The sequence below is a fragment of the Triticum urartu genome, chromosome 4A (assembly GCF_056163025.1).
Source record: "Triticum urartu cultivar PI428250 chromosome 4A, HENAU_Tu73, whole genome shotgun sequence".
In the NCBI taxonomy this organism is placed as follows: domain Eukaryota; kingdom Viridiplantae; phylum Streptophyta; class Magnoliopsida; order Poales; family Poaceae; genus Triticum; species Triticum urartu.
The window spans coordinates 427329125-427355879 of NC_141876.1; the positions used below are offsets into that span (position 1 = coordinate 427329125).

Genomic DNA, 26755 nt, shown 5'->3' on the forward strand with positions numbered 1-26755 from the left:
GGCTCCCAAGCAACACCTAACCAATCTAGGAGACACCACTCTCTAAAAGGCAATATATGGTGTGTAGATGATGAACTCCTTGCTCTTGTGCTTCAAATGATAGTCTCCCGAACACTCAACTCTCTCTCACATATTTGGCTATGGTGGAAGAGGGATTTGAGTGGAAAGCAACTTGGGGAATGCTAGAAATCAAGGTTCAAATGGTTGGAATGGAATCTCTTCATCTCAACACACGAATATGTGGTTCTCTCTCAGAAAATGAATGGTGAAAATGTAGGCACGTTCTGATGGATCTCCTCAATGAAGAAGAAGGGTGGAGGGGTATATATAGCCTCCACACAAAATCCAACCATTACACACTTTTGACTCATCTCGGTGGCACCGATTAGAAAACTCCGCATTGCCGCATTGCGCATGCAGAGGGAGCGGAAGGAGGAGAAGTGCGTCCACGTCGCCGCATTGCCTCCATCGTAGCAGGCGCCGGAGGAGGCAACCCTAGTGGCCTATCAAGCCGCCTTTTATTAATGTTGAATTAAGTTTTAAGTAGACTTTGGCCGTCGGTTGACCGGCCATTATGATAATTTGAGTTCGTATTAGGGTTATCCGTGTCGCGTGTGTATCATTTTTTTACGCGCGTAAATTTTGGTTGGTCTTCCGTTGGACGCTCGAGCCGATTCATATGTAAAAGCGGACGCGCCCGTCCGCCTGGCTGACCCAAACGGACGAAAAGCGGACAACCGCATGTTCGTTTGGGTCGTCCAGTTGGAGTTGCTCTTATACCGTTCAAATGGTAGATGCATTTTCCCTCAAAAAAAAGAGAGGCGGATGCATTGAAGCTCATGAGGAGAAGAACACTTTCGGGTTTTACCTTCCAACTATGGGTGTGTTTGGTTTCCATCATCAACCAGAATGTCATTGGTTGGACCTGTTCCGAGGCCTCATTCCTGCGTTTGGTACGTAAGCGGACCAGGAACCAACTCGTTCCCGCGGAGGGAATATTCGGCCCATATCCGGAACGCGCCGATACCTCCAAACCGGAGGAATCATGCGGAACCGGTCCTGGGTCTCGCTCTAGCCCGTCACTCCCGACAAATCCTCGCCTCTCCATCTTTCGTCTCCTCTCCCTCCCCGTCCCTCCATGTCTCGATCTGAAGAGGAGCGGGTGCGGCGGCCGAGCCACTGGAGGCCGATGGCCTGTTCCGGCGGTGACGGCGGCGTTCCTAGGTTCCGTTCCGGTGGCGGCCTGATCTGCGCGGGGGGAGGGGGCGGTGGCACCGGCGGCCTGGTCTGCTGGGGGCTGCGGCGACTAGGCCTGTTGGGGGTTGCCGTAGCATCTTCTCTATAGATTGCTCCTTCTTGAGTTAGCGATGATATGCATCGCGGTAGCAGATCGTAGCTTCCCTGTATTCTTGGTTCTTCTGTGTAAATTGCTTCTTTTTGTTTGTAGAAATGTATTGATGCAAGAGAAATAGTCATATGATATGTTTGATTTTATGTATCTCAGTATCTGTCATGCTTGTGTATAAATGTTATCAAAATGACCAAATTCGTTTTATTGTGTCTCACCAACCAAACACTCGGATGTAATCATTTCATTCCATCTATTACCTCAACCAAACATAAAAATGAAACCGACCCATTCTAGTGAAATAAAATGTCATGACATTTCATTCCACTTCTTTCCACAACCAAACACACCCCAAACCGGTAGCCTCCCCTTTGTTTTGTAGGATTTTTGTAGGAATTCTATAGGATAGGATTTGCAAAGGAAAAATTCCTTTGAAGCCCTTTGGTTTGTAGGAATGGATTCCTATTCCTATGTAGGATAGGAATCAATCCTTCACGTTTTGGAGAAAAAAAACATTAGGCCTCCTTTGGTTCATAGGATTAAAAAATTATAGGAATAGGAAAGTCATAGGAAATGAGATGACATACATCTCAAATCCTATGCATAGGAATAGAAAAGGAGATGCCCTTTGATTTACATCATAGGATTTTTTTCATTAAATCTAGGCTAATGTTTATTTTCCTATGAAATGTGAAGGATAAGAAGAATTCCTTCATAGGAATAGGATTTCATTCCTACAAACCAAAAAGCTCTAAAGAAATTTTTCCTATAAAAATCCTATCCTATGAAAATCCTACAAAATTCCTCTAGCCTAGACTCGATGAAAAAAATCCTATCCTATACATCAAATGACATCTTTTTCTTTATAGGAATTGACATGCATGTCATCTTACTTTCTATGATTTTCATATTGATGTCAAATTCCTATCCAAACGGCCAGATCTCGCGTCTCCGGTCGACGCCGTGAAATCCCCCAATGCCCCTCTCCCATCATTCCGCCGATCTTCCACCCGCCGCGCGCAAAAGACACCTCCCCAGGGACATTCCCGTCAATTCAGGCAGGTCACGGAGGACGCAAAATTCCACGCTCCCGAACCAAGCCGGCGAGTCGGAGGCGCCTTCTCTACGCCACCGCCGCCGCGTGGACCAGCCCGAACAAACCAACCTCGAGCTTCTCGCCGTCCCGGGAACGCACGTGCCCCGGGCGTCCACCACGACGCCTCGATCCGCCCTTGTGCCTTCATGAGACTCCTTGTCGCGGCGGCCCTGGTGGCCTGCGCCGCCGCGCACGAGCACCACGGCGAAGCTCCCATTTGCGCCGGCGGCGGTGGTCGCGTGGTCGCGGAGTTCCGTCCCGGGGAGGTGACCCTGGACGGGCACCCCGCCGACTGGGAGGCCGTTGAGGCCTCGGAGTTCGCGTTGCTCCCGGCGCTGGACCCCGACGACGACAAGGCCTACACCGGTGGCAAGGTCGCCGTCAAGGTTCGCCCCCTGTGTCCCGCCATGCTCTCTCTCTATAGCTCCCCGTACGGGAATTTGTGGATCTCGAGAAACAAGGTGGATCGTAAAAATATTAGCTGCCTCAGTTGCTGAAATGATGACTAGTGGATGCCTGAACTTCGATGCTATGCGACAGCGTTTGGCGTGTACTGTCGAATAAGGTGCACAGTGTCATTTGTAGTACTCCCTCCGTCTGGAATTAACTGTCGATGAAACGAGTGCTCATTTCATCGACAGTTAATTCCGGACTGAGGTTGTAGGCTTGTAGCTGTCTGGATTAGATGTGTAGTGCGTTTGCAGTGGAAGAGGCATTCCGTATGTGTGATCTCTCGCAAGTGGTGGCTTTGTTTAACTTTTGGATGGAATGGACTGTGTGTGCAGGCTGTGCATGATGGCGTCAATGTTTTCTTCATGCTGCAAGTTGATGGGGACTATGCTTACACTAAAGGGTACTTCCACTTTTTATTTGGTATACTTCTGTTGGTTTGCATGATACAGCTAGTGGAAGTTGTATTGCCTTTTATGGTCATTCTTTTAGTTCTGAGGTGTGCCAAATTTGGTTGGAGACATTGGACAGCTCTACTGATTTGAAGTTTGATGCACAAACTCTCCCAGCAAAACTGCAAAGCTTATCTCTTTCTTTTCCTTTTGCTTGGAGCATCAATTTCTTGCTAAATTGTTCTACTTCAATTGTAGCCATGACAGTTATGGAGGCTGGGAGATTATACATGAACCTCAGTTAGTTGTATTACTTGGCTATTGCATGATATTTTCTCTTATGACCTTATCTTCGTAAAAAGCCTGATGGTGGTCTGATTTATTTGAGATTGTCTTTTGATCTTATGATTGGAGAAAACAATTATATTCTCAGTGTATGCATGTTAGCCTTGTACCATTACTTCTCAGCTATACAGGTCTGCAGCAAGTATCCTGTGCTTTTGATTGACTTGTTTTGTATATTGCAGTGAAAGTAAAAAGTGCCCCTCTGTTGCTCTGATGTTCCAAGTTGGAGAAAAAGCCACATATTACAATGTAAGTTTGATTTAAGCCCCTTTATTCCCAACTCTCAAGTCACGGTGCTAAATGCTAACTATATGTGTCAGTTTAGTGCTGCTGAATGTTAAAACTAGTTATTGGTAGGAACTAGGGTTCTACCGGGTCTAGGCCGGAGGTTGTACGGGAAGGAGGGAGTTGGACGTGGACGAACACGCGGCGGCCGGCGGCTGGGCGCCGTCGTGCGTGTGAGAGGAGGCGACGGCGATGATAGGAGGCGGCTAGGGTTTAGTGTTCCGGCTCCTCGGGGAGCCGGGCAATAGAATTGTCTTATTGCTTGATTTCTAAAAGAGTCTTTACAACTGTTTATATAATCACGATGCTAATAAAAATAAGATAACTTTTGGGCTAAGCCCCTAACTAAACCTGTCCAGTGGGCCTCCTCCGGGTATAAGTTACCCCGGTCATAACATCTCTCCCCGCCTGCGCAAACAGCTCGCCCTCGAGCTGGAACTCTGGGTAGTGTTGGCGGAACTCGTCGCGCTGCTCCCAAGTGGCCTCCTCCTCCGGAAGGCCGTCCCACTGGATCAACAAGTACCACACCCCGCGACGTAGCTGGGCCTGCAATACCTTCGCTGGCCAGGGAAGGAGGCGGCCGTCGGAGGTCGGAGGAAGCGCTGGCGTGGCCGCCGGTGGCTCCCCATGGAAGGGCTTCAGCAGCCCCACATGGAAGACGTCATGGATGCGAGCACCGGCCGGAAGCTGAAGATGGTAGGCCACCTTTCCGATGTGCTCCAGCACGGAAAATGGCCCGGCGTAGCGAGGGCCCAGCTTGCGCTTCGCGCGCGGGTCAAGTGACTGCGTAGAGCGGTGAAGAAGGCGCAGCCACACCCAGTCGCCCACCACGAACTCCGCCTCGCGGTGGTGGCCGTCGTAGTAGTGCTTGGCCAGCTGCTGGGCTTGAATGAGGTGTTGCCGCACCTCCGCAAGCATCTTGTCTCGGCTGCGAAGAAGGTCGCCCGCCGCCTCCGTCCGAGCCGTCTTCGGGTCAACCGGCAGGATGGGCGGGGGCGGTCGGCCGTAGACCACCTCGAACGGCGTTGCGCGCAGGGCGGAGTGATAAGACGTGTTGTAGCAGTACTCCGCCCATGCGAGCCAGTCCACCCAAGCGCGAGGACGATCACCTGTGACACAACGCAAATACATGGCAATCACCTTATTGACCACCTCGGATTGGCCGTCCGTCTGAGGATGGAAGGCCGTGCTCAGGCGGAGCTTCACGCCCGCCATCTGGAAGAGATCGCGCCAGACATGCCCCGTGAACACCGGGTCCCGGTCGCCGACGATCGAAGAGGGAAACCTGTGGAGGCGGACGATGTCGTCGAAGAAGGCACGACCCACAGATGCGACAGTGTAGGGATGGCCGAGCGCGATGAAGTGCGCGTACTTGGAGAAGCGGTCGACCACCGTGAGGATGACGGACTTGCCGCCCACCTTGGGGAGGCCTTCAATGTAGTCCATGGAGATATCAGCCCAAATCTGAGAGGGCACCTCCAAGGGCTGTAGCAGACCAGCCGGCCGCAGTGTCTCCGTCTTGTTGCGCTGGCACGTCACACAAGACCGCACCTAGTCCCGGACCAGGGCCTGATCACCGGGGATGTAGAAGTCGGCGCGGAGACGCTGGAGGGTCTTCTGCACACCCTCGTGGCCGGCCGAGTGGGCCAGCAGCAGAACCTGGTGACGGAGGACGCCGTAGTTCGGCACGAAGAGACGGCGCCCATGCAGGAGCAAGCCATTCGCCAGGCGCCACGGCTCCTCCAGGTCGCTGGCATGAAGGCGCTGCCGAAGGAGCTGAGCGTCCGGCGCGTCCGCGGTGGCCCTGCGGATGTCGGCGAAGAGGGCGAAGGAGGGCCTCGAGCGGATGCAGAGCGCCGCCCCATCGGAGTCACCGACGACTGCGTGGTGGTCGGCGTCGCGGCGGGACAGGGCGTCGGCCACGGTGTTAAGGCGGCCCGGACGATACTCGACGGTGAAGTCGAAGCCAAAAGAGCTTACTGATCCACTGGTGCTGCGGCACGGTAGACAGCCTCTGGTCCAATAAGAACTTGAGGCTGTAGTGATCCGTGCGAATCGGAATGACCGGCCCCAAAGATAGGGCCGCCAGTGGCGCACGGCCTGCACCAAGTCAATGGGCTCCCTCTCATAAGCCGCGAGCTTAAGATGGCGCGCGGCGAAAGGCCTGCTGAAGAACGCGAGCGGTCCGTCGCCCTGATGAAGGACGACGCCGAACCCCACACCGGAGGCGTCGCAGTCCACGACGAACGGGACCCGTCGTGAGGCCCCCTTGAGAGCCTCGAACGCCTCTGTCGCCTCTGCATCCCAAGCAAAGGCGTCGCGACGCAGCAGGCGCGTGAGCGAGGACGCGATGAGGCCGAACTCCTAGATAAATTTCTGGTACTACCCCGCGAGGCCCAGGAAGCCGCGGAGAGCTTGCGGTGAGTGCGGTGTCGGCCAGGCCACGACGGCCGCCACCTTGTCGGCGTCCATAGCAACCCCCTTGGCCGAGATGATGTGGCTGAGGTAGGCGACTGAAGGCGTCCCGAACGAGCACTTCGAGCGCTTAAGATGAAGATGGTGCGCTCAAAGCTCGTTGAAGACGATGGCGACGTGCTGAAGGTGCTCTGCCCACGAGGCGCTGTAGATAAGAATGTCATCAAAGAAAATGAGCACAAACCGACGCAAGTAGGGGCGGAGGACGTCGTTCATCAAGGCCTGAAAGGTCGCTGGGGTGTTGCAGAGGCCAAAAGGCATCACCAAGAACTCGAAGTGGCCGTGATGAGTCCGAAACGCCGTCTTGGCGACATCGTCTAGGTGCATCCGCACCTGGTGGTAGCCCGATCGGAGGTCGAGCTTGGTGAAGAAGCGCACCCGATGTAGCTCGTCCAGGAGCTCATCGACCACTGGGATAGGAAACTTGTCCTTGAGTGTCTGGGCGTTAAGGGCGCGGTAGTCGATGCAGAAGCGCCACATGCCGTCCGACTTGCGGACGAGGACCCGCGCCGAAAACGGTGACGTGGAGATCCGGATGATGCCCAAGGCTAGCATGAGCGTCCACTGCTGCTCCAGCTCGTCCTTCTGCAACTGGGGATAGCGGTAGGGGCGCACTGCAACCGGCGCTGTGCCCGGCAAGAGATGAATGCGGTGATCATACACCCGGGCTGGCGGAAGGCCCCGCGGCTCGTGGAAGAGGTCGCGGTGCTGCTGCAGGAGGTGATCCAACAGTGGGTGCTCGGGTTCGGCGGCGGTCACGGCCAGCTGCATTGCTGGTGAGGCGCCACCCATGCCCTCCCACCGGACGCGGCGACCCAGGCGCCAGAAGGTCATCGTCAGGGCACCGAAGTCCCAGAGGATGGGACCGAGGGTCCGCAAGAAGTCGACGCCGAGGATGAAGTCGAAGCAACCCAAGTCGATGCCGACGCACGTGATGGTGAAGTGCTCGTCGCCGATGGTGATGGGCATGTTCCGCGCCAGCCCATGGCACCGAAGGCGGTCGCCGTTAGCCACTGTGACCCGAAGTTGCTCCCCGCCCGTCAGCTGCAGCGCTAAGCGACGCATGGTTGCCTCGGGCAGGAAGTTATGCGTGGAGCCCGTATCCAGGAGGGCCACCAGGCACTCACCGTGAATCATCACCGGCAAAAGCATAGTCTGCTTGTCGCGAATGCCGGCAAGCGCCTGGAGCGAGACCACGAGCGCCGTCGCCGGAGTGGGCGCGGGGGCGGCCTCCGCAGCAACTGGTGGCGGACCGTCGGCGGGTGTGTCCTCCTCGACATAGTCGGCCACCTCCAAGTAGAAGAGGCGCGAGCAGACGTGGCCCGACACGTAGGGCTTATCGCAGTTATAGCAAAGCCCCTGGCGACATCGCTCGAGCTGCTCGGCCGGAAAGAGCCGGCGGAAGGGCCGCGTCGTAGCCGGAGTGGTAGTCGTTGGAGCGGCCGGGGGCAGCTGGCCCGGCACAGGTGGTGTCGGAGGCAGCCTGGCGGGCTGTCGGCCACCCCGAGCCGGCGTCGCCTGCTGCAAGGCTTGCGCGCGACACTCGAAGGCGCGGACGTAGTACATGGCCGTCTAGAGGTCCTGGGGTCCCCGAAGCTCCACGTCCACGCGGATGTGATCCGGCAGACCGCCGACGAAGAGCTCGGCCCGCTGCTGAGCTGTCACGCCCGGTGCGTGGCACGCCAGGGCCTGGAAACGGTCGGCGAAGTCCTGCACTGTGGAGGTGAAGGGGAGGCGGCCGAGTTCCGCCAGCCGGCTCCCGCGTATCGGCGGCCCGAAGCGAAGGAGGCATAGCTCGCAAAAGCGCTCCATGGGGGCATGCCGCCCTCGTCCTGCTCGAGGGCATAGTACCACGTTTGTGCGGCGCCCCGGAGGCGATAAGAGGCGAGCAAGTCCGGTCCAACGCGAGCGTGCGTTGCCCTCGGAAGAATTGCTCACACTGGTTGAGCCAGTTGAGGGGTTCCTCGGTGCCGTCGTAGGTGGCGAAGTCGAGCTTGGCGAAACGCGGCGGTGTCTGAGTCTGACCGCCGTGAGCGTACGGCTCGGCGGTACGGAGCAACGAAGAGGATGGCGCCGGCCCGGTGTGCACAGGGGGTCCCTTGTGAAACGGTGGCCCGTCGAAGCCAGCGTGGGAACCCGTGGAGCCGGAGGGCCCGCCGTAGGGCAGGGTGGGCGCCGGCTGTTCCGCGGCCATAGTGTAGACCGGCTGCGGTGATGACCCGGCTAGCCAGGCCGGAAGCTGGGACGGCGAGGGCGGGAACCGAACCTGCTGGATCGGAACGCCCGCTGGCGCGGTCGTAGCGGGCCCGCTGCTGGGCGGGGGTGGCGCCTGCAGCTGCGGCTGCGTGAGGGCGACGGACGCTGCGGGAGCCGCGATGGCCGGTGACGGCCACGGCGGCCATAGCGGGGTGGTGGTGGGGGGTGGCTGCAGCTGCAGCTGGGGCTGCAGCGGCCCGACCAGCGCCGCGGAGGCCCCCGGGTGCGGTGGCTGCCATGGCAGGAGAAGGGGCCCGGTGGCGGTGGCGAGATCGCGGAGTGCTCCGGTGACCTCCTCCGGAGTGAAGACGGCGGTGACCGGCGCGGCGGCGGTGGAGGCGCGCTGGCCGTCGTGGACAGCGGGGCGGTGGTGGCGGTGGGCAGCGGGAGGGTTGGGGTGGGCGGCGGCAAAGACATGATCGCAACCGAGCTAGCTGATACCAAAGTGGTAGGAACTAGGGTTCTACCGGGTCTAGGCCGGAGGTTGTATGGGAAGGAGGGAGTTGGACGTGGATGAACACGCGGCGGCCGGCGGCTGGGCGCCGTCGTGCGTGTGAGAGGAGGCGGCGGCGATGACATGGGGCGGCTAGGGTTTAGGGTTTCCGGCTCCTCAGGGAGCCGGGCAATAGAATTGTCTTATTGCTTGATTTCTAAAAGAGTCTTTACAGCTGTTTATATAATCACAATGCTAATAAAAATAAGATAACTTTTGGGCTAAGCCCCTAACTAAACGCGTCCAGTGGGCCTCCTCCGGGTATAAGTTACCCCGGTCATAACAAGTTAGCTTTATTTCTTCCTGTACTATGTACTGGAGAAGCGCCTATTGAGCATATATGGATAATGTTGTTTTACCTTTTTTGATCTATTATTAAACCATATATCTCAAACTTGGAGCTATTTGCCTTTTTAGATGGGAGGGTGCAAGGATTTGCCTGGTTCATGTACGAGAAAAAGTTGCAGAGATCATGAGGTCGACATTATGCACTTTTCAGTTGGAAATGCTATTCCTGGACGTCTTTATGGTGGCAATCACATAGATAATGCAGCTGGAAACGGAGGTGATAGGTAATTCTAATGTGCTCTCTGTTAGAGTTATAATATAAGTCATGTACCCCTTTGTATTTATCCCGTTGTATAAGGGGTTTCCTGCATATGTTCCACACCTGTACATGTTCGGCCTATGGCCTCATGGGAATACAAGTTGCATATTCCTAACATGGTATTAGAGCTTTAGGTTTTTTTTAGCACGGGCAACTCGTGCGATCCAACCCTGTGCCGCCGGCCTTCTCCTTTGTCCGGCTGTGCTGTTCCGGCGTTGATCTCCTGCGGCCTCTTCCGTCGCGTCGCAGCCGCTGCCGCTGCTTCTTCCATTGGTCAACGCCCTCCCTCCCACGCTCGATCTCCATCAACGCCCGTGGTCGCTACTCTGCCTGAAGTCCTGATCCAGTGGGAGGATCCAACCGCCAGGTCCCGCCCGTGATCCAGTCGCCCGGTCCCGCCCACGATCCAGCTGCCCGGTCCTGCCCGTGACCCAGCCGCCAGGTCCCGCCCATGATCCAGCCACTGCTGCAGCCGGGTCCCAACTGCTCTCGATCAGTCGCCAGGTCCCGATTGAGACTCCTGATCGTTGGCCACCACTGATTCCTTGGGCCTGATCGAGACTCCTGCCGCAGTTGCAGATCCAGGCTCCTGATTATCGGTCTAAAAAAAAAGGCGCGATGTCTCTGTCCTCGGGCTATGTTGCTGTCCCTCGCTGTCCGGTGATCTTTGATGGTACTAACTACACCGAGTTTACTGGCTTCATGCGCATTCACATGCGTGGCATCAGTCTTTGGGGTGTTCTTTCTGGCGAGGTCTGCTGTCCGCCACGTCCAGTTCCTCCGGTGGCCCCTACTCCGCCAACTCCATCGGTTCTTCCTACGGATGCTAATCAGGCCGCCAAGGATGCGGCTAAGGTTGCTGATGAGGCTGCTGATCGTGCTTATGATGAGAGGGTTTTGGCTTATGAGGAGGCTCTTCAGACGTATCATGGTGCTCTGTCTGTTTACACCCAGTGGCTTGATGATGATGCTCGTGCTGCAGCTGTTCTCACTGCTAGTGTTCTGCCTCAGTTTGCTTCTGAATTTCTGGGTCTTTCTACTGTCTTTGAGATGTGGACCCGTCTTCGTGAGCGCTATCAGCCCTCTGGTGATGCCTTATACCTCTCTGTGATCCGTCAGGAGCATGCTCTTCAGCAGGGTGACTCTACTGTTGATGACTTCTATGCACAGAGTTCTGCTATCTGGCGCCAGCTTGATTCTCTTCGTAGTGCTGGGTGTCGTACCTGCCCCTGTTGCCAGGCTGTCCAGGCCAATTTGGAGTTTCATCGCGTCTATGAGTTCTTGTCTCGGCTCCGTAAGGAGTTTGAGCCCCGGCGTGCTCAGTTGTTTGCTCGTGGCCGTATTTCTCTCATGGAGGCGCTTTCTGAGATTCGTGCTGAGGAGACTCGCTTACGTGGTGTTGGTTTGCTGGAGGTTCCCTCTGTGCTCGCTACTCGTGCTCCTACGCCACTTGCTCCATCGACCCCTTCTCGCTCGAGTGCTCCGCCGCTCTTGCCCACTCCTTCTGGAGGCTCAGGTCGCCCCCGTTCACATTGCGCCTATTGCAACAATGATGGTCATCTTGAGTCTCAGTGCTACACGAAGAAGAAACACCTGCGCAAGGCTCGATCATCATCTTCCGGGACTTCGTCATCTACCTCGACAGCTTCAGCCATTGCTTTGACTGAGCAGGATATTCTGAGACTTAAGCGTCTGCTCGCGGCTTCAGGTTCTTCCTCGACGGGTACTGCCGGTTCTGTGACTGATGCTTCCCGCACTGAGCAATCACCCTCTACACAGTCAAGTACATCCCCCTGGGTTCTGGACTCTGGAGCTTCTTTTCATATGTCTTCTCATTCTTCCACTTTGTCCTCTCTTTGATCACTGGATTCTCCTATTCATGTCTTCACTGCTGATGGTACTCCACTTTCTGTTGCTAGTAGAGGCAATCTTACTACTCCTTATTCTGTTCCTGATGTTGCTCATGTTCCTTGACTTACCATGAATTTGTTTTCTGCTGGTCAACTTACGGATTCTGGTTGTCGCGTCATCCTTGACGTTGACTCTTGTTCTGTCCAGGACCGTCACACGCACACTCTGGTTGGGGCTGGCCCTCGCCGCCGTGATTCTCAGGGTCTTTGGGAGTTGGACTGGCTTCATGTTCCTTCTGCTGCCACCACCATCGCCAGTTCTTCCGCTTCTGTCGCCTCCGTCACTGGTTCCTTCCAGCAGTGGCATCATCGACTTGGTCATCTGTGTGGTTCTCGGTTGTCTTCTTTAGTTCGTCGAGGCCTTCTGGGGTCTGTCTCAGGAGATGTCTCTTTAGAGTGTCAGGGTTGTCATCTTGGCAAGCAGATTCAGTTACCATATTCACATAGTGAGTCAGTGTCTAAGCGTCCTTTCGATTTAGTCCATTCTGATGTATGCGGTCCGGCCCCTTTCGCTTCGAAAGGTGGTCATAAATACTATATTATTTTCATAGATGATTTCTCTCGTTACACATGGCTTTATTTCATGACTTCTCGTTCTGAGGTGTTGTCTATTTATAAGCGTTTTGCTGCCATGGTTCATACTCAGTTCTCTTCACCCATTCGTGTTTTTCGTGCTGACTCCGCTGGCGAGTATATCTCTAAGATGTTGCGTGGTGTTCTTGCTGAGCACGGGACTCTCTCTCAATTCTCTTGTCCTGGTGCTCATGCTCAGAATGGTGTGGCTGAGCGAAAGCATCGACATCTTCTTGAGACGGCTCGTGCATTGATGATTGCTGCCTCTCTCCCGCCTCATTTTTGGGCTGAGGCCGTCTCCACATCCACCTATCTTATCAATATACAGCCTTCCGCTGCTCTACAGGGTGGTGTTCCTTTCGAGCGACTTTTTGATCGTTCTCCCGATTATTCGATGCTTCGCTCGTTTGGTTGTGTTTGCTATGTTCTTCTTGCCCCTCGCGAACGCACCAAACTGACCGCTCAGTCTGTTGAGTGTGTCTTCTTAGGCTACAGTGATGAGCATAAGGGCTATCGTTGTTGGGATCCTATCGGTCGTCGGATGCGTATCTCTCGAGATGTGACTTTTGAAGAGTCTCGTCCCTTCTACCCACGCCCATCTTCCTTGACTTTTTCAGTGCAGGATATCTCTTTCCTCACTTTTTCTGACTCACCTATCACTCCCGCCGAGACTGTACCTCTCCGTTCCACTTCCTCTCCTTCTCCACATCTAGTTGATTTGCAGCCACCATCATCCCCGGTCTCCTCGCCTCGCATGTCACCGGGTTCTCCACCTTCATCTCCGGTGACTTCCTCCCCGGTCTCCTCTCCCAGCCTGTCACCGGATTCTACACCTTCATCTCCGGTGACTTCTTCGTCGCCACCTCCTGATTCTACCTTGCCGATTCCTCCTTCTATTATTCCATCTTTTCCTCAGCATTACACTCCTCGTCCACGACCAGTTGATGCCTCTGTGGATGGGTCGTCATCTTCCTCTCAGCCTACTTATGGCTTGCGTTCTCGTCCTCGTCCGCCTGTTGATCGCTTTGGATTTCCCACCGCTGGTGCTGCTGTTCTTGAGCCGACTTCTTACCGTCAGGCTGTTGTTCATCCTGAATGGCAGTTTGCGATGGCAGAGGAGATTGCTGCTCTTGAACGCACTGGTACCTGGGATCTTGTTTCTCTTCCTCCCGGAGTCCGTCCGATCACTTGTAAGTGGGTCTACAAGGTTAAGACTCGCTCCGATGGTTCTCTTGAGCGTCACAAAGCTCGTCTTGTGGCTCGTGGTTTTCAGCAGGAGCATGGTCGTGATTATGACGAGACTTTTGCTCCTGTGGCTCATATGACCACTGTTCGTACACTTGCTGTTGCCTCTGCACGCCACTGGTCTATATCTCAGCTTGATGTTAAGAATGCCTTTCTTAATGGTGAGCTGCGTGAGGAGGTGTACATGCAGCCACCACCTGGGTATTCTGTTCCTGATGGCATGGTATGTCGTCTTCGTCGCTCTCTCTATGGCCTTAAGCAAGCCCCCCGCGCCTGGTTTGAGTGCTTTGCCTCTGTGATCACTGCTGCTGGTTTTTTAGCCAGTGCTCATGATCCAGCATTGTTTATTCACCTTTCTCCTCGTGGACGGACTCTTCTTCTTCTTTATGTTGATGACATGATCATCACGGGGGATGACCCCGAGTATATTGCCTTTGTAAAGGCCCGTCTTAGTGAGCAGTTTCTTATGTCTGATCTTGGACCTCTTCGCTACTTTCTTGGGATTGAAGTCTCTTCTACCTCTGATGGCTTTTTTATCTCCCAGGAAAAGTATATCCAGGATCTTCTTGCTTGTGCTGCTCTTACTGACGAGCGCGTTGTTGAGACTCCTATGGAGCTCAATGTTCACCTCCGTGCTATTGATGGTGATCCTCTCCCTGATCCGACGCGTTATCGTCATCTTGTTGGCAGTCTTGTCTATCTAGCTGTCACTCGTCCGGACATCTCTTATCCGGTTCATATTCTGAGTCAGTTTGTCTCTGCCCCCACCTCGGTTCACTATAGTCATCTCCTTCGTGTTCTTCGATATCTTCGAGGCACGATCTCTCACCGTCTATTCTTTCCTCGCTCCAGTTCTTTACAGCTCCAGGCCTATTCGGATGCTACGTGGGCTAGTGATCCTTCCAATCGCCGTTCACTTTCTGCTTACTGTGTTTTTCTTGGTGGTTCTCTCATTGCCTGGAAGACAAAGAAACAGCTTGCAGTTTCCCGTTCGAGTGCCGAGGCTGAGTTGCGAGCAATGGCTCTTTTGACGGCAGAGGTGACTTGGTTACGGTGGTTACTTCAGGATTTTGGTGTTTCTGTCACTACACCGACTCTGCTTTTATCTGACAGTACAGGTGCTATCAGCATTGCACGCGATCCTGTGAAGCATGAGCTTACCAAGCATATTGGTGTTGATGCGTTCTATGTGCGCGCTGCTGTGCAGGGTCAGGTTATTGCTCTTCAGTATGTGCCTTCCGAGTTACAGTTGGCGGATTTCCTGACGAAGGCTCAGACTAGAGCACAACATGGCTTTTATCTCTCCAAACTCAGTGTTGTTCATCCACCATGAGTTTGAGGGGGGGTGTTAGAGTTATAATATAAGTCATGTACCCCTTTGTATTTATCCCGTTGTATAAGGGGTTTCCTGCATATGTTCCACACCTGTACATGTATATATATATCGGCCTATGGCCTCATGGGAATACAAGTTGCATATTCCTAACACTCTCATGGTGGTTGTATAGTTATGCATAGTAGGATGTGAAGATTTGTTGTTGAAATACTTGATTCGTGCAGATTTGGCCATCTTGTTGATGTCTATTCATGGAATCCCCATTGCCGCTACCTTGATGGTATAGGCCCTAAAGGTACTCTGCTATTTGACACAAAGAAATTCTCATACTTTTTATTTGAAAAATTATTTAATGTTATTACATGCATTTTCATTTTTTGTGTGCATTGACATTCTGTGACAACCTTGCATAATGGTTTGCATTTCAGAAAACAATTCAAATGCTCAAAATGATTGGCATGGGGCTTGGTGGCACAGTTCCCTGACCTTCCATTCAGGTAGGTCATTGAACATCATCACTACATTCACATTTTATCCTTGATCTCATGATATCTAATCATGCATTCTTTACCACATGGTTTCTTGGAGAAGCTAAGAAATGCACGTCTGTGCAGAAGCAAATAAGTACACAAGGAGGACATGTTCTCATGTTCTTAATGCCCGCATCCTCTGCCCTCTAATTTGCATGCTACTTAATGAGTTTCAATTGACAGCATGTGAAACATTATCTCTGGAACATTCGACTTTTTTGGGACCTTCGATAGCGTGAACTTGATTAAAAGGCAAATCCGCCCAAGTAGAACTAAATCATTTTACTATCATGTGAACTCTTCAGGTTTTGTGGATGATGACAGTCCTTATGGAAAGAAAGATGACAAAGGCACATATTACTTTGAGTTCTCAAGGCCCCTAAGAACAATGGACCAGTTTCAGCAGGTGTCTTATCTACTACTATTTTATTACATTATTTTCCACACTATTACATGAAAACCAGCATACCCAGGGACATGTGCAGAAATGAAGTTATAGTGTCAAGAAACATTCATATCATTGTATTTCTGTTCCTTCGACAACTAGATCTGCAATTTGCCAGCCTTGCTAAGGAAACTGTGTGCATGCAACATTCCCGTGGTTGGGTGATTATCGGAAATGTCTAGTTTGTACTATAAGATACATGCACCGTATGACAAAGTTATTGCCATGGTACACTTAGGACACACAACCCACTTAAATGGAGACTGTTTAGATGCTTGGGCAAATATCTGTACTGGCACGGTACGTTCATATCTTCAGCAACACAAGTTCAAGCACAGCCTCTTACGATGATGGTCAGTTTGTGTGGATCTACTTCAAACCTGCGAGCTGACACACACAGGGATTAATGTGTCTCAATTGCACGCTTCAAGATTATACAACACCTTTCAAATAATTAAACATACCTTTTGGTCACTAAATCTGTTTGGCACTTAAATGTTTCTTTGGCTATGCAGGATGCGCAGTTCACAATAGGCGAGCCCAGCAGTATGGCCGTAGCTTTCTGGTACCCAACTGACGGCAAACCATGGAGCAACTCCCAGCATTACTCAGCCAGCTGCGACTGGGTGACTCTGGACATACAGCCTTCATTGGAAGCCGCTCGATACCGCCCAGCCCCTAACCGTTCCTGGGATGCTGCGACCGCCTTCGCCTTGCTCCTTTCAGTGGTGGCCGTTTGCGTGTCTATCTTTGTGGGCTACTCAGCTTCGAAGAACAAGAGCGGTGTCCAATTTACACAGCTGGCAGACATCTAGTTTGGTTGCAGGAATTATTTCGATTGCGTGCCAGCATTTCATGACCCACGCCATCCATATGTGAGGCTAATGGGTTTGTAAGATCCTTTCACACTTGGACAGAGGGATTCCCCAGTATAGTTGCGTCGGGATAATCTAGTGTAGGACACAGAAAATACACAGCCAGTTTCGATTGTAACGTGCAGCGCACATTTTCTGTAAATGATGTATTTCAGTTCATACTGGCAGTCATTGTTATTTTCTGCGGGGAAATAGAGAGATTTGATACTCATTTGGCGAAGTACGACAAGCCAACAATTTGGCCAAGTGCATACTGTCGGCCATTTTTATTTTCTGTAAATGATGTATAGTCAATGCATACTGTCGGACATGATAATCTGGTAGTCTAGCTTTCTCGCAAAAAAAAAGTTTTGCGACAGCGATCTCTCACTTGATGTTTTTCCCTCTGGCGTTCATATTAGGCCAGGGCCCAAGCAAGAAGAAGAAAATCTTAACCGGTCGCGGGCCGGGAGAGACCCCTGGAAGCTACAGTATGCTGGTCCCATCATCGGCCCGTGAGAATCTAGTTGCTAGGGTTTTAGGCGAGATAGCCTCTCCCAAGGTTTTTGCGCAACCTGCGGCACGGCTCACCAATGGCTTAGCGGTTCCGGTTAGTAGCAGCCATTCGTGCCCCCATGTGTTCCTCCATGGCCGACCCAGCGGACGCCGCCACAGCACCGGCGAACGACGACGACGTCGACGATCTCTACGCCGACCTCGACGACCAGGTGACCGCCGCGCTGGCCGCGGCTGGGGAGAGCGGCGGCTCCAACGCCAAGGACTCCGACCCGGCCACCGACGCCGAGGCCGACGCCGACGCCATCGAGGCTGTGGATTTGGGGGACGGGCTCGCGGGCTACAGCAGCAGCGACGAGGAGAGTGAGGATGACCTCCACATCGTGCTCAACGAGGACGGCTGCGCGCCGCCGCCTCCTTCTGCCGGCCGGTGCGAGGAGGGGTGGGCGGAGGAGAGCGAGGAGGGGGAGCTTCGGGCCAGCCTCTTGAAGAGTCTATCTGCTAAGGACGGCGGACAGCGCAAGGTATGCTTCGCGAATTTGTGAGGGATCGCTACTTGCTAGTGTCAAATTCGTCGAAACAATAGCTAATTTTTGCTCTTCTACTAGTTAATTGGGACGTGCTGAGAGTTCCTGATTTTTCAGTACCGGTCTCGGTACACTCCATGGTTTAGCATCCCAAATTCTGTTGTTCTGATTTCTGATACATTAGTAGTAGCTTGGAAATGCTATTTTGTAAATTAAACGAATTATATAACTAATTTGGATGAATGATGGGGTTTTCCATGTAATTGCGATTTCCAGCTTCACGGCCTCCACTACAAGGGACCTCTTGACAAAACAACAGTGGCAATCACAGGACAAGGTGATCTAGGTCACCAGCATGCGTTTCAGAAGGATTATTATTTTTTCTTGCCAAGAAACAGGTATGCTCCCTTCTCTCATTCTAGCACAAAATCCATAGAATTGTGTAACACGGAACTTTGCTACTCATGTTCTCGTTGCGATAGCGATACGAGTATTTATGGCTTTGTTTGGCGATTAGACATTGGATTATTTATGACCGTTGCTTGCTTATTTGTTAGCTGCAACTAATTGGCTGGTCTTTCGTTCTGCCTTTCTATCATTATTAGGATATGTAGTTGCACTTGCTTGCTTATTCGACCATTCTTCTATTATTTCAGGACGGTTTTCGACATAAACATTGAAGCATTTCAGCAGAAGCCTTGGAGACAGCATGGTATAGATCTTACTGATTACTTCAATTTTGGTCTGGATGAAGAAGGTTGGAGAAAATATTGTTTTGGCATGGTAGGTTTCATGACCCATTTTTTCTTCACATTTGTGTTGGGACTTTATAATTTGAAAAATTGTGATAGAGAAACTTTACTGTTTTTTTCCTGTAGAAACAGTTCACACAGGGAGCCAGATCACTTGCAGAAAAATCGTCAGGAATGGATCAGGTGAGAAACAGCCTTGAAGGTTTGTCTGTGTTCTTATTAAGAATTTTCTTACATATCTTTGCATCCAGGAATCACATCACAATCTTGAATCTAGTAAGCTAATGCCAAAGTCAGCAATTTATTCTGGATTTGAAGGAAGTAATGACGTTGCCAAGGTAATATGAAGTTAACTTTTCTTGTGGTGGAAGCAGTACATGAATTATATTCAGTCTATGAGAGCTAACTTAATACTGCACATCTAGCCAAAGGGTAGAGCAATCGATGTTCAAGGTGGTCTGTTTGAACGTCTTCCGTCAGCAGATATGTGGCGTCCAAGAGAAAGGGATTCTGATGTTGTGATACAAGTATGTTTCATCAAGGCGTCTAATATGTTGCTGCTATATCTCCTGATTTATATCTTATTACAAGTTATTCCGATTGTACAGGTAAACATGATGCTTTCGCCTTCAAATCACTCCACTTCTGATGACAACTCAACAGTAAATGACAAGTGCATGACTACTGAAAGGTATGCAGAGTCGGAACTACATGTTCCTGTTGTTTTGAGAAGGTTATACTTGTATTTCGCAAAATGATTGCTGAGCTGACCGTATTCTTAATCACAATGAATGCAGAGTATTGGTTAACGATCCCGGCGTCAAATGTTTGAAAGACACTAACCATCTGGTGGACAAGGTTGTTCCTAAGGAAGTGCTTAATGGAGGTTCCTCAGAGTGTACTGGGAGCAAATTGGATACCAGAGATTCAGCTTCTACAAGGGACCATTTTTCTAGTCCTCGTTATTCTGACATGCTTTCTGAAGAATCAACAGAAGATTGCTACTTTAAGAGAGCTAATAGATATCCAAATTCCAAGGCTACTTGTTCAGACACCAAGCTTAAGAATGTGTATGCCAAGTCTGATTTTTGCCGCCATTCGAGTAAATCAGACCAAGAAAGTGCCAAGGGTGACAGTCATAGCTATACCCCCTCTCCTGCTGATGATAGATATGACAAGACAGATGAACCTGATTTCATGTCCAGTGGCGTATTTATGAATCGTCAAAGTGATCACCGTCTCCTTAAATATGGGCATCAAGAAAGAAAAGAACAGAAGCGGAAAGGTTCAGCTTATGTAAGGCATGATGCGTTTGAGAAGGAAGAAAAAATAGCATATAGCTATGCTAGCAGGTATGATAGAAAGCATGAAGAGAAAAGATCTAGCTCCACTTTCCTTGGTAATGATTGCCGCAATGCTGTTCACAATCAGGTTTATGAAAGACGTGATTATTCACCTGCTGAAAGAGCAGCTTTGAGAAATGGCGTGCATCGCTTTAGTACCATCTCTAACCATCATCACGACCGTTTTTCTAGGCATGAATTCAATGATGACCAAGATGATCTGCAGAGGCTCTCATTAGCCAAAGGGTGGCAGCGACGCCATGATCACGGATATGGATACAAGTCAGTGCAAAAGGCTGAGCTTTTTGATGACATTGATAGGCACATGTATAGAGAAAGTTATTACCAGGAAACTAGAAGAGTCCGACATGGCCATGATGAGGATGATGAACTATTCGATTACAATGACTACCGATTTGGTGAGTTCTGTGGACCTGAGGTTAGACGAAAGTATCGAAGCAGAAGATCTGCAGAAAGCAGTGATGAACATTGGAGACATCCTTACCACTTCGTTTCGCCTCCTCGGGCAAATGACTACCCCCAGAATCCTGAGAGAAACTGGTCTTCTCCTGGTTTAACTTCCTTGAGCTCAAGAAACAGTCGAAATGCCAAATTCATGCAATATCATCATGATGAATACTATCAAAATAACAAGCACCATAATTCTTCAGCTCACATTGACAACATTCAACAATCTGTTTCATTCACTGCTGCCCCCTCTGAGACTGGTTATTGTATTCTTCCAGTCAAGAGGAAGCTCCATGCTGGTCTGGGTTCGATGAGCCGTAAAGATCTTCTCGGCATAGCAATTTCAAAAGGGAGAAGACTGAAGCATGACCAATTCATGATCAGTGATAGGAAGCTTTATGCTGTGGAGATGCACAATTCTCCAAAGGAAACTGTTAGAGAAGCCATTTATAGTTTCAGTGATATGAGAGATAGTAATACTATTTCAAACATTCACGATGAAAGAAGGCATGAGCACATGAATATTCAGCCCAAGGACACAGCTAGCATCCGCTTGAATGATAGGAAAAGAAAGGTAAACTTTGAGGAGATAAAATCAGAAATGTTGTACGCATATATAATATTCAATATATCTTTTTCCTTAAGTTCTTATTGTGGCAAGAGGGTGATTTCAACCAGCACATATGTGCACATAAAAAGGGAAGAAAAGGAGTGGGGCTTTATGCTGCTCAAAACTGAATTGCACATAGCTCAGTATGGTGGTGGAATTTGCAACTCCTCAGTTTTCTTTGAAATTTATGTTTTTATCTTTTAGGGGCATTTACGCACTTCCAGAACAATGCACACTCTCCTTTGGTAAGCTGTTTCTTTAGATGGTCTGGTCTCTAGTGGGATCCTACCAAAGTTTGGTGTCAATTTTAAACCAACTTGGATATCGGTCAGATATAGCTGCTCCATGTCTGTAAACAAGGCCTGAAATAACTTAACAGGATTCTGGATTTTTGTTGTTTACGGGTTGGCCTTTTTTTTGCGGATGAACGGGTTAGCGTTTGTCCATATTATCAACATTTTGATTGGTATTTCTGAACTAGGGCGTGTATCGGGATAACTACTCTCTAGAGGATAGCCATGGACACATACTTAACAATATCTGATGCTATTCTCTTGCTGTTTAATAATCTTCTCGCACTTTAATGTACGCTCACAAGGTAGTGTTAGCTTCTTTTCCACTGCTGAGATTATAGCCTGCTCTGGCATCTGCATACTTATCTCCAATGAGTGATTGTATTAATTTGCACCACTGTCGCACATGGTCAATGAAATGCCAATTTCTCTTCTACTATAGTATCTTCAACACATATGATGCCTGGAATCCTCTGCTTCTAGTCAGTCACAGTACTTGGATCTTACAGTAGCAGGACATGGTATGCACATGGAGATACACAATTTCATGATGTGCCAACACAGTGACGGTGAAATACATGGGTTGAAGTTCTGCGCATTCGTACTTTGTAGATTGTGTTCTTGTATTAATACATGCTAGGTTGCTTAGCAAGCAATTTATATAGATATTTTAAATACAACTATAGAGGTCTATGTGCTGTACATTTGTGCTATTTTTTTGTGATAATGTTTGTCTGTGTGTGCGTTCTATGTTGGCTGGTAGGTTTGTTTTTAAATAATAGTGACCTAGTGTGTGCTGTGAATATGTAACATCATTGTTGCTGGCTGAAGTGTTTGGTGTCCAACGTGTGCCAAGGACCTAATGTCAGCATACTAGTGCTTTGGACTTTTTGACTGGCTTGTTCATGTCAAGTATTTGAAATTTGATAGATCCAAGCTCAAGAAGTGACAGTTTTCCTCCCTATGTACTTATTTTCATCATGAGAATATTGTACCTGGTTTGGTTTGTATGTCTGACCATTGATGAACTCAGTAAAATGTACTACAACTAAAATTCCAACTTGTCATTTCCAGTTAAATTACAATAACCATTGAACTGATCCCAAATTCATTTCTTCTTAGGGATTGACTATTGTACATTTTTTATATATTTTTTCCCATAAAAGATAATCTTAAATCAATTTACATTTCTGCTCTGAGGCCTGAGGTGAGACATTGTTCGATTCTTACATGACGTCATACATTTTATTCGGATATCCTCTCAGATCTTAATAACTCAAACTGTTAATGTGTTGTCAGTTTTGGTGACATTTGGAGATTATTATGGTTTAATCTTATTTTGCTCTCTATTGAGCTCTGACTGCACATTCAGTATTCAAGTGGATAGCCTTTTAAACTAGTGCTGTACTTTACTTTCACCTAATCCTTTTACTATCATCTGGCATATCCCTGTTAATTTTTCTGTTGTTGATTTGTTTGACAAATAGTAGCATTTACTATCCCATAGGGGCAGATTGACTGTGTCACCGAGTCAGTACAAAGGCACCCACTTGTAACTATCGTGCTCATACAAGTGTCCTCACTAGTATCTTGATTTGATGCCACATGATTTTATCTCCCGAGGGTCTAATATAATGCCTAATTACACTTAAGTATGCCTTTACTTAATGTATAAATCTATTGCAACTCAATAAGGTCTGAGTTAACACACATTACACATTGCTATAATGCTGATTGGTTTCATTTGCCAAGTATATCAAGTAACATGAGAATAAATTTAGGTTTTTCTTGCTAGATTCTCAAATTCGGAATTTAACGAGATTCAAATGATTATGCTACATATCATCAATCCATGGCAGGTTCCAGTGCACACTGATTACTGACTGGAAATTCATGTATATGCTGTGACTATCATGTTTTGATATTTTGATTGAGCAAGATTGCAGTCAAACTACTCGAGTTTGTTATTGGAACACCAATAACTCCAATGAAATCTCTGAAGTATGCGCTGATGTATATGAAAGCTTGGGTTTTAAATTCTAACATGACATGCTGAGAGAAAAGGGGTTTCCTGACAATGTTGTGGTATTGACGTTCCTTTTGGTCTTCATTTTAAAATAATATAGGTCAAAATTAGATGCTCAATAGGACTCTTAGAAATATTCTATGTTTTGCTGCATGTTTAATTTGATAAACCAATTTGAGCTCAGTTCAGGCTGTGTCTCCTCTTCTTTCTTTTTATTTTTTTATATTCTAGGAATTTTTCTGCTGCCCTTCTCCATATACTTTTAATAGTTCATTGGAATAATCGCCTTTTCTCTTACATAATTTGTTTGTACTAGTTATTTTTGTGAATATTCCCAGTTACTGCTTGTGGTGAGGTGTATATATACCTTCTGGATCCCCCAGTAGAAATGTTTTAGATTAATTAGGTGTAAATGGGGAACACCCACAGTAGTTCGTCCAGTTCAATTGGTTTTCCTTGTCAGGGAAAAAAGACACATGGATGGTTAAGCAATAGGATATTATGTCTTAAGTAATTATCTCTTCGTATTTACTTTAGTGATCTAAGACGTCTTATAAAAGTTTACAGAGGGAGTATGATTTATCTTATCAATAAAATAGCCAGAACTTTGCTACTTGTAATTTACATTTATGTTCAGGTTCATATTTTCAATCCGTAGTATAGATTAAGAACATGTTCATGTCCATAAAAATGATAGTACATGGTTTATATCCGGCTGACTTAACACATGCAGTTACTGGTAGAAAGCATTAATTCTTTCTGCGCCTGTATATTTTGCTTAATATTTATACTTAGAGGAAACACTTAGTTATAATATATATGTTGTTTCTTTTTGTAAAGCAGTGCTGCATCACCAAATATTGATCTCTCAGACACTTAATTTAGCAGCTAATATCCTATAAGTAATCCTACTGGTTGCTGAAGAATAGGATAGGAATATATTTCTTTTAGGTCGCGTTGTAAGTTTACCAAGTTTTATCTGTAACTTCTGTATACTGTATTACGATATTATCTTATCAGATGTTTGATGTGCCCTGGTAACTACTACTCCATTTAAACAATCCATTTAAACCCTGAAGTAATACAGTATACGGAAGTTACCGGGGCACACTGAAGTAGAAAATGCGACAGATGTGCCCCGGTAACAATATGTGCCCCGGTAACAATCCATTTAAACCCCGAAGTAATACAGCAACAATAATCCATTTAACCAATTATCTTATCAGATGTCCATTTAAATGGAGTAGAAAATTGACAATTATTGTTGCTTAGTAAACAGTCCATTTAAACCCTGAAGTTCATTTTTCAGTTTGAAATGAACTCCGATGTCTAGAGCCCAGATATTTGTAACCCCGAAGTCTAAAGCCCAGAATTTGTAACCCCGAACCTTAACAACCAATCCCTTGCTTCCTTTTTGGGTGTTTAGCTGCATTGGAGCCCATTACTGCCCAGTAGACCGGATTTGATCAGCCTTCAATGCCATTTTTTCTAAAGAGAATACCAACATTGCCCCTATCTTCCCATACCACCAACACTTTATACTTTTCTCCTTCTCTTCTCATGCCACCAGCCGAAGTGAGGGATGCCAAAAAAGGGGGTGGGGTCAGTGTGCAGAGTCCACCTGTGACGTTGCTCGGGGCGGAGCGCGCGTTAAGTGGCACTCAAGGCCACAATGGCGGTGGTTGCATCATTCTCACATCGAGGTGGCACCACAAGTGCAGAATCGTGCGATTGATTGAAGGAGGGTGATGAGCAAGGAGGGGACATAGTGTATCCACGAGTAAATGTTTGGGACTCACTGTTTGGCAAGCATCACCCTTTTCCCTGTGTGCCAAACAAGCTGTCTAAGTTGGTTCGTATTAGGAAGTTCAGGGTCCTGAATTTAGGGACTGAAAGTATGAGCACACATCAAACCGGAGGGTTTATAATGGACTTATTTTTCTCTCTGTATGCCTATTTCTGGTGCTTTGTTAACATGGCCATCATTGTAGAATCTTAACTGTCAATGCTAAATTGCTGCTGATTCTTGTGTCCCGGTCCTTTGCTTCTACTACACATTGTGTATTAGTGACAAGGAGTAACTGTCAAAGCTTTAAGAGCAGTTGTTTACCCAACAATGGAACAGGAATACAATTTCTCGCACTATTTGTGTTTGCCATTTCAGTACAAGTCGATGTGCACCTTTTTACCTTATTTTTCTTGCATGCATGCTCTCACCATCTGTGGACTTTTGTTCCTCAATGCTATATTGTCATTTATTGCAGTTTAAGCTCCAAGGCAATGAGATAAGGCGAGTTGAAAGTGACAATGAGGGATGTCTTCCTGCAGACAAGAATTTGCACAGTTCCAAACACAAGGATGTACATCAGAAAGCACAGAAGGTGAAACTGAATAGAAGTTACTATCAGTCAGTCTGCCAGGGCTTGGAGAAAATAACAAACCAAAGACGCCAAACTACCAAGGAAGAAGATGAGATTGAGGAGGGAGAAGTGATTGAAGAGGACCATCAGGATACTGCTCCAAACAGAAAACCTAACAAGCCAAGAAACACAGCATTGAAATCAGTGATTGAAGCAAGCTCAGGCGGTCAGTTAGAGACGATTAATGCAACCTCAAAAGATATTTGCGACAATGGAGCTACAAGGGAATGCGACGAGAAACACATACTCAAGGTAATGGAAAAGATGCAGAAGAGAAGGGAGAGGTTCAAAGAAGCTGTTACTGTTACTCAAAAGGAGCAAGACAATGGCAAGGATGAACTGTTAGCAGTTGCGTGTGGTGCGGACGATGTCAAGAATCAGCGACCTGCAAGGAAACGTCGTTGGGGCGGCAATGGTTAGATGCTGAACTAACCGTGAGTCAGGCATATTTTGTGCCGAAATATCGACTTATGGTACTTGGGAGGAGCCAAAGTGCCAATGTTTTTTATGAACTAGATGCCGCTGTCATCTAGCGATTCAGGTTGAGACACTGTAGATTGAATATGTTTTGATGCTTGGAACAGGAAACAGAATGTACAAAGGCATTCACATATTGCAGTTGTAATTGACCTACAGTTTCAACATTTTTGTCAGAGCAGTCAGCTAATAAGATCAACGGCATCAGACTGAACATCTGCTCGTCTTTCCTCAGGAGAGGGTTACTTCTTTTTTTCCCTTTCCTTTTTTTTGCTGCGCGGGGAATTCTGACACTATCTCTCTTGGGTATATTTGGCCGTGGTCTCTACATATGGACATAGTGTCGCTCTGTTGGTTGCGGAGTTGTCGTAGTGTGCTGCCGTATGCCTGCTTCATGTCTTGGTTGTGTTTTTTGCATGCATTCCTTGGGCTCCTAACTGCAGTGTGTTTTTAAAAGTAGAGTATGGTTTTTGCCGCGGTTATGTTGCTTCATGTGCTTATTAAGCTGTACTGGCAGCCTAAGCGAGTGTTATGCTGGTTTATTTTGCGTGGATTGCTCCGTAACCATGGCAAAGCCGCAAAGATCGCTTGAGTAAAAAAATATCATCCATATTCATACCTGCAAGTTATTGTTTTTCAACTCAGGACTGGTGATATCTCTCGCAGCGTGTCAAAAATGAGAT

At 48.6% G+C, this 26755-nt stretch overlaps 2 protein-coding genes and 2 pseudogenes across 3 annotated transcripts; 3 read left to right on the forward strand and 1 right to left on the reverse strand.

Moving 5' to 3' along the window:
• Positions 1–2424: 2424 nt before the first annotated feature.
• Positions 2425–16872, forward strand: LOC125551893 (heme binding protein). The gene is made up of 8 exons (XM_048715280.2): positions 2425–2830; positions 3230–3297; positions 3814–3880; positions 9558–9712; positions 15036–15106; positions 15240–15308; positions 15647–15747; positions 16302–16872. The coding sequence occupies exons 1-8, from the start codon at positions 2591–2593 to the stop codon at positions 16599–16601; spliced, it is 1071 nt and encodes a 356-aa protein (XP_048571237.2). The 5' UTR covers positions 2425–2590; the 3' UTR covers positions 16602–16872.
• Positions 7460–9226, reverse strand: LOC125551892 (uncharacterized; annotated as a pseudogene).
• Positions 9721–15106, forward strand: LOC147976056 (uncharacterized; annotated as a pseudogene).
• A 239-nt stretch (positions 16873–17111) lies between the features above and the next one.
• LOC125551890 (uncharacterized) lies at positions 17112–26288 on the forward strand. 2 transcript variants are annotated; one of them, XM_048715277.2, is made up of 9 exons: positions 17112–17680; positions 17960–18081; positions 18340–18466; positions 18568–18618; positions 18687–18773; positions 18861–18962; positions 19044–19126; positions 19233–20820; positions 25440–26288. In XM_048715277.2, the coding sequence occupies exons 1-9, from the start codon at positions 17276–17278 to the stop codon at positions 26013–26015; spliced, it is 3141 nt and encodes a 1046-aa protein (XP_048571234.2). In that variant the 5' UTR covers positions 17112–17275; the 3' UTR covers positions 26016–26288. The 2 variants fall into 2 exon arrangements, with proteins under 2 accessions (XP_048571234.2, XP_048571232.2); XM_048715275.2 differs by having other exon boundaries at positions 17116–17680; positions 18562–18618.
• Positions 26289–26755: the final 467 nt, after the last annotated feature.

Bases quoted from the DNA above. Each gene is read 5' to 3' on its own strand.
- LOC125551893 (XM_048715280.2), top strand. From the start codon at position 2,591: ATGAGACTCCTTGTCGCGGCGGCCCTGGTGGCCTGCGCCGCCGCGCAC. The intron at 3,298-3,813 runs GTACTTCCACTT...TGTATATTGCAG, and splicing joins GACTATGCTTACACTAAAGG to TGAAAGTAAAAAGTGCCCCT. The intron at 15,309-15,646 runs GTAGGTCATTGA...TGAACTCTTCAG, and splicing joins TTCCCTGACCTTCCATTCAG to GTTTTGTGGATGATGACAGT.
- LOC125551890 (XM_048715275.2), top strand. From the start codon at position 17,276: ATGTGTTCCTCCATGGCCGACCCAGCGGACGCCGCCACAGCACCGGCG. The intron at 18,619-18,686 runs GTGAGAAACAGC...CTTTGCATCCAG, and splicing joins AATCGTCAGGAATGGATCAG to GAATCACATCACAATCTTGA. The intron at 18,774-18,860 runs GTAATATGAAGT...CTGCACATCTAG, and splicing joins GAAGTAATGACGTTGCCAAG to CCAAAGGGTAGAGCAATCGA.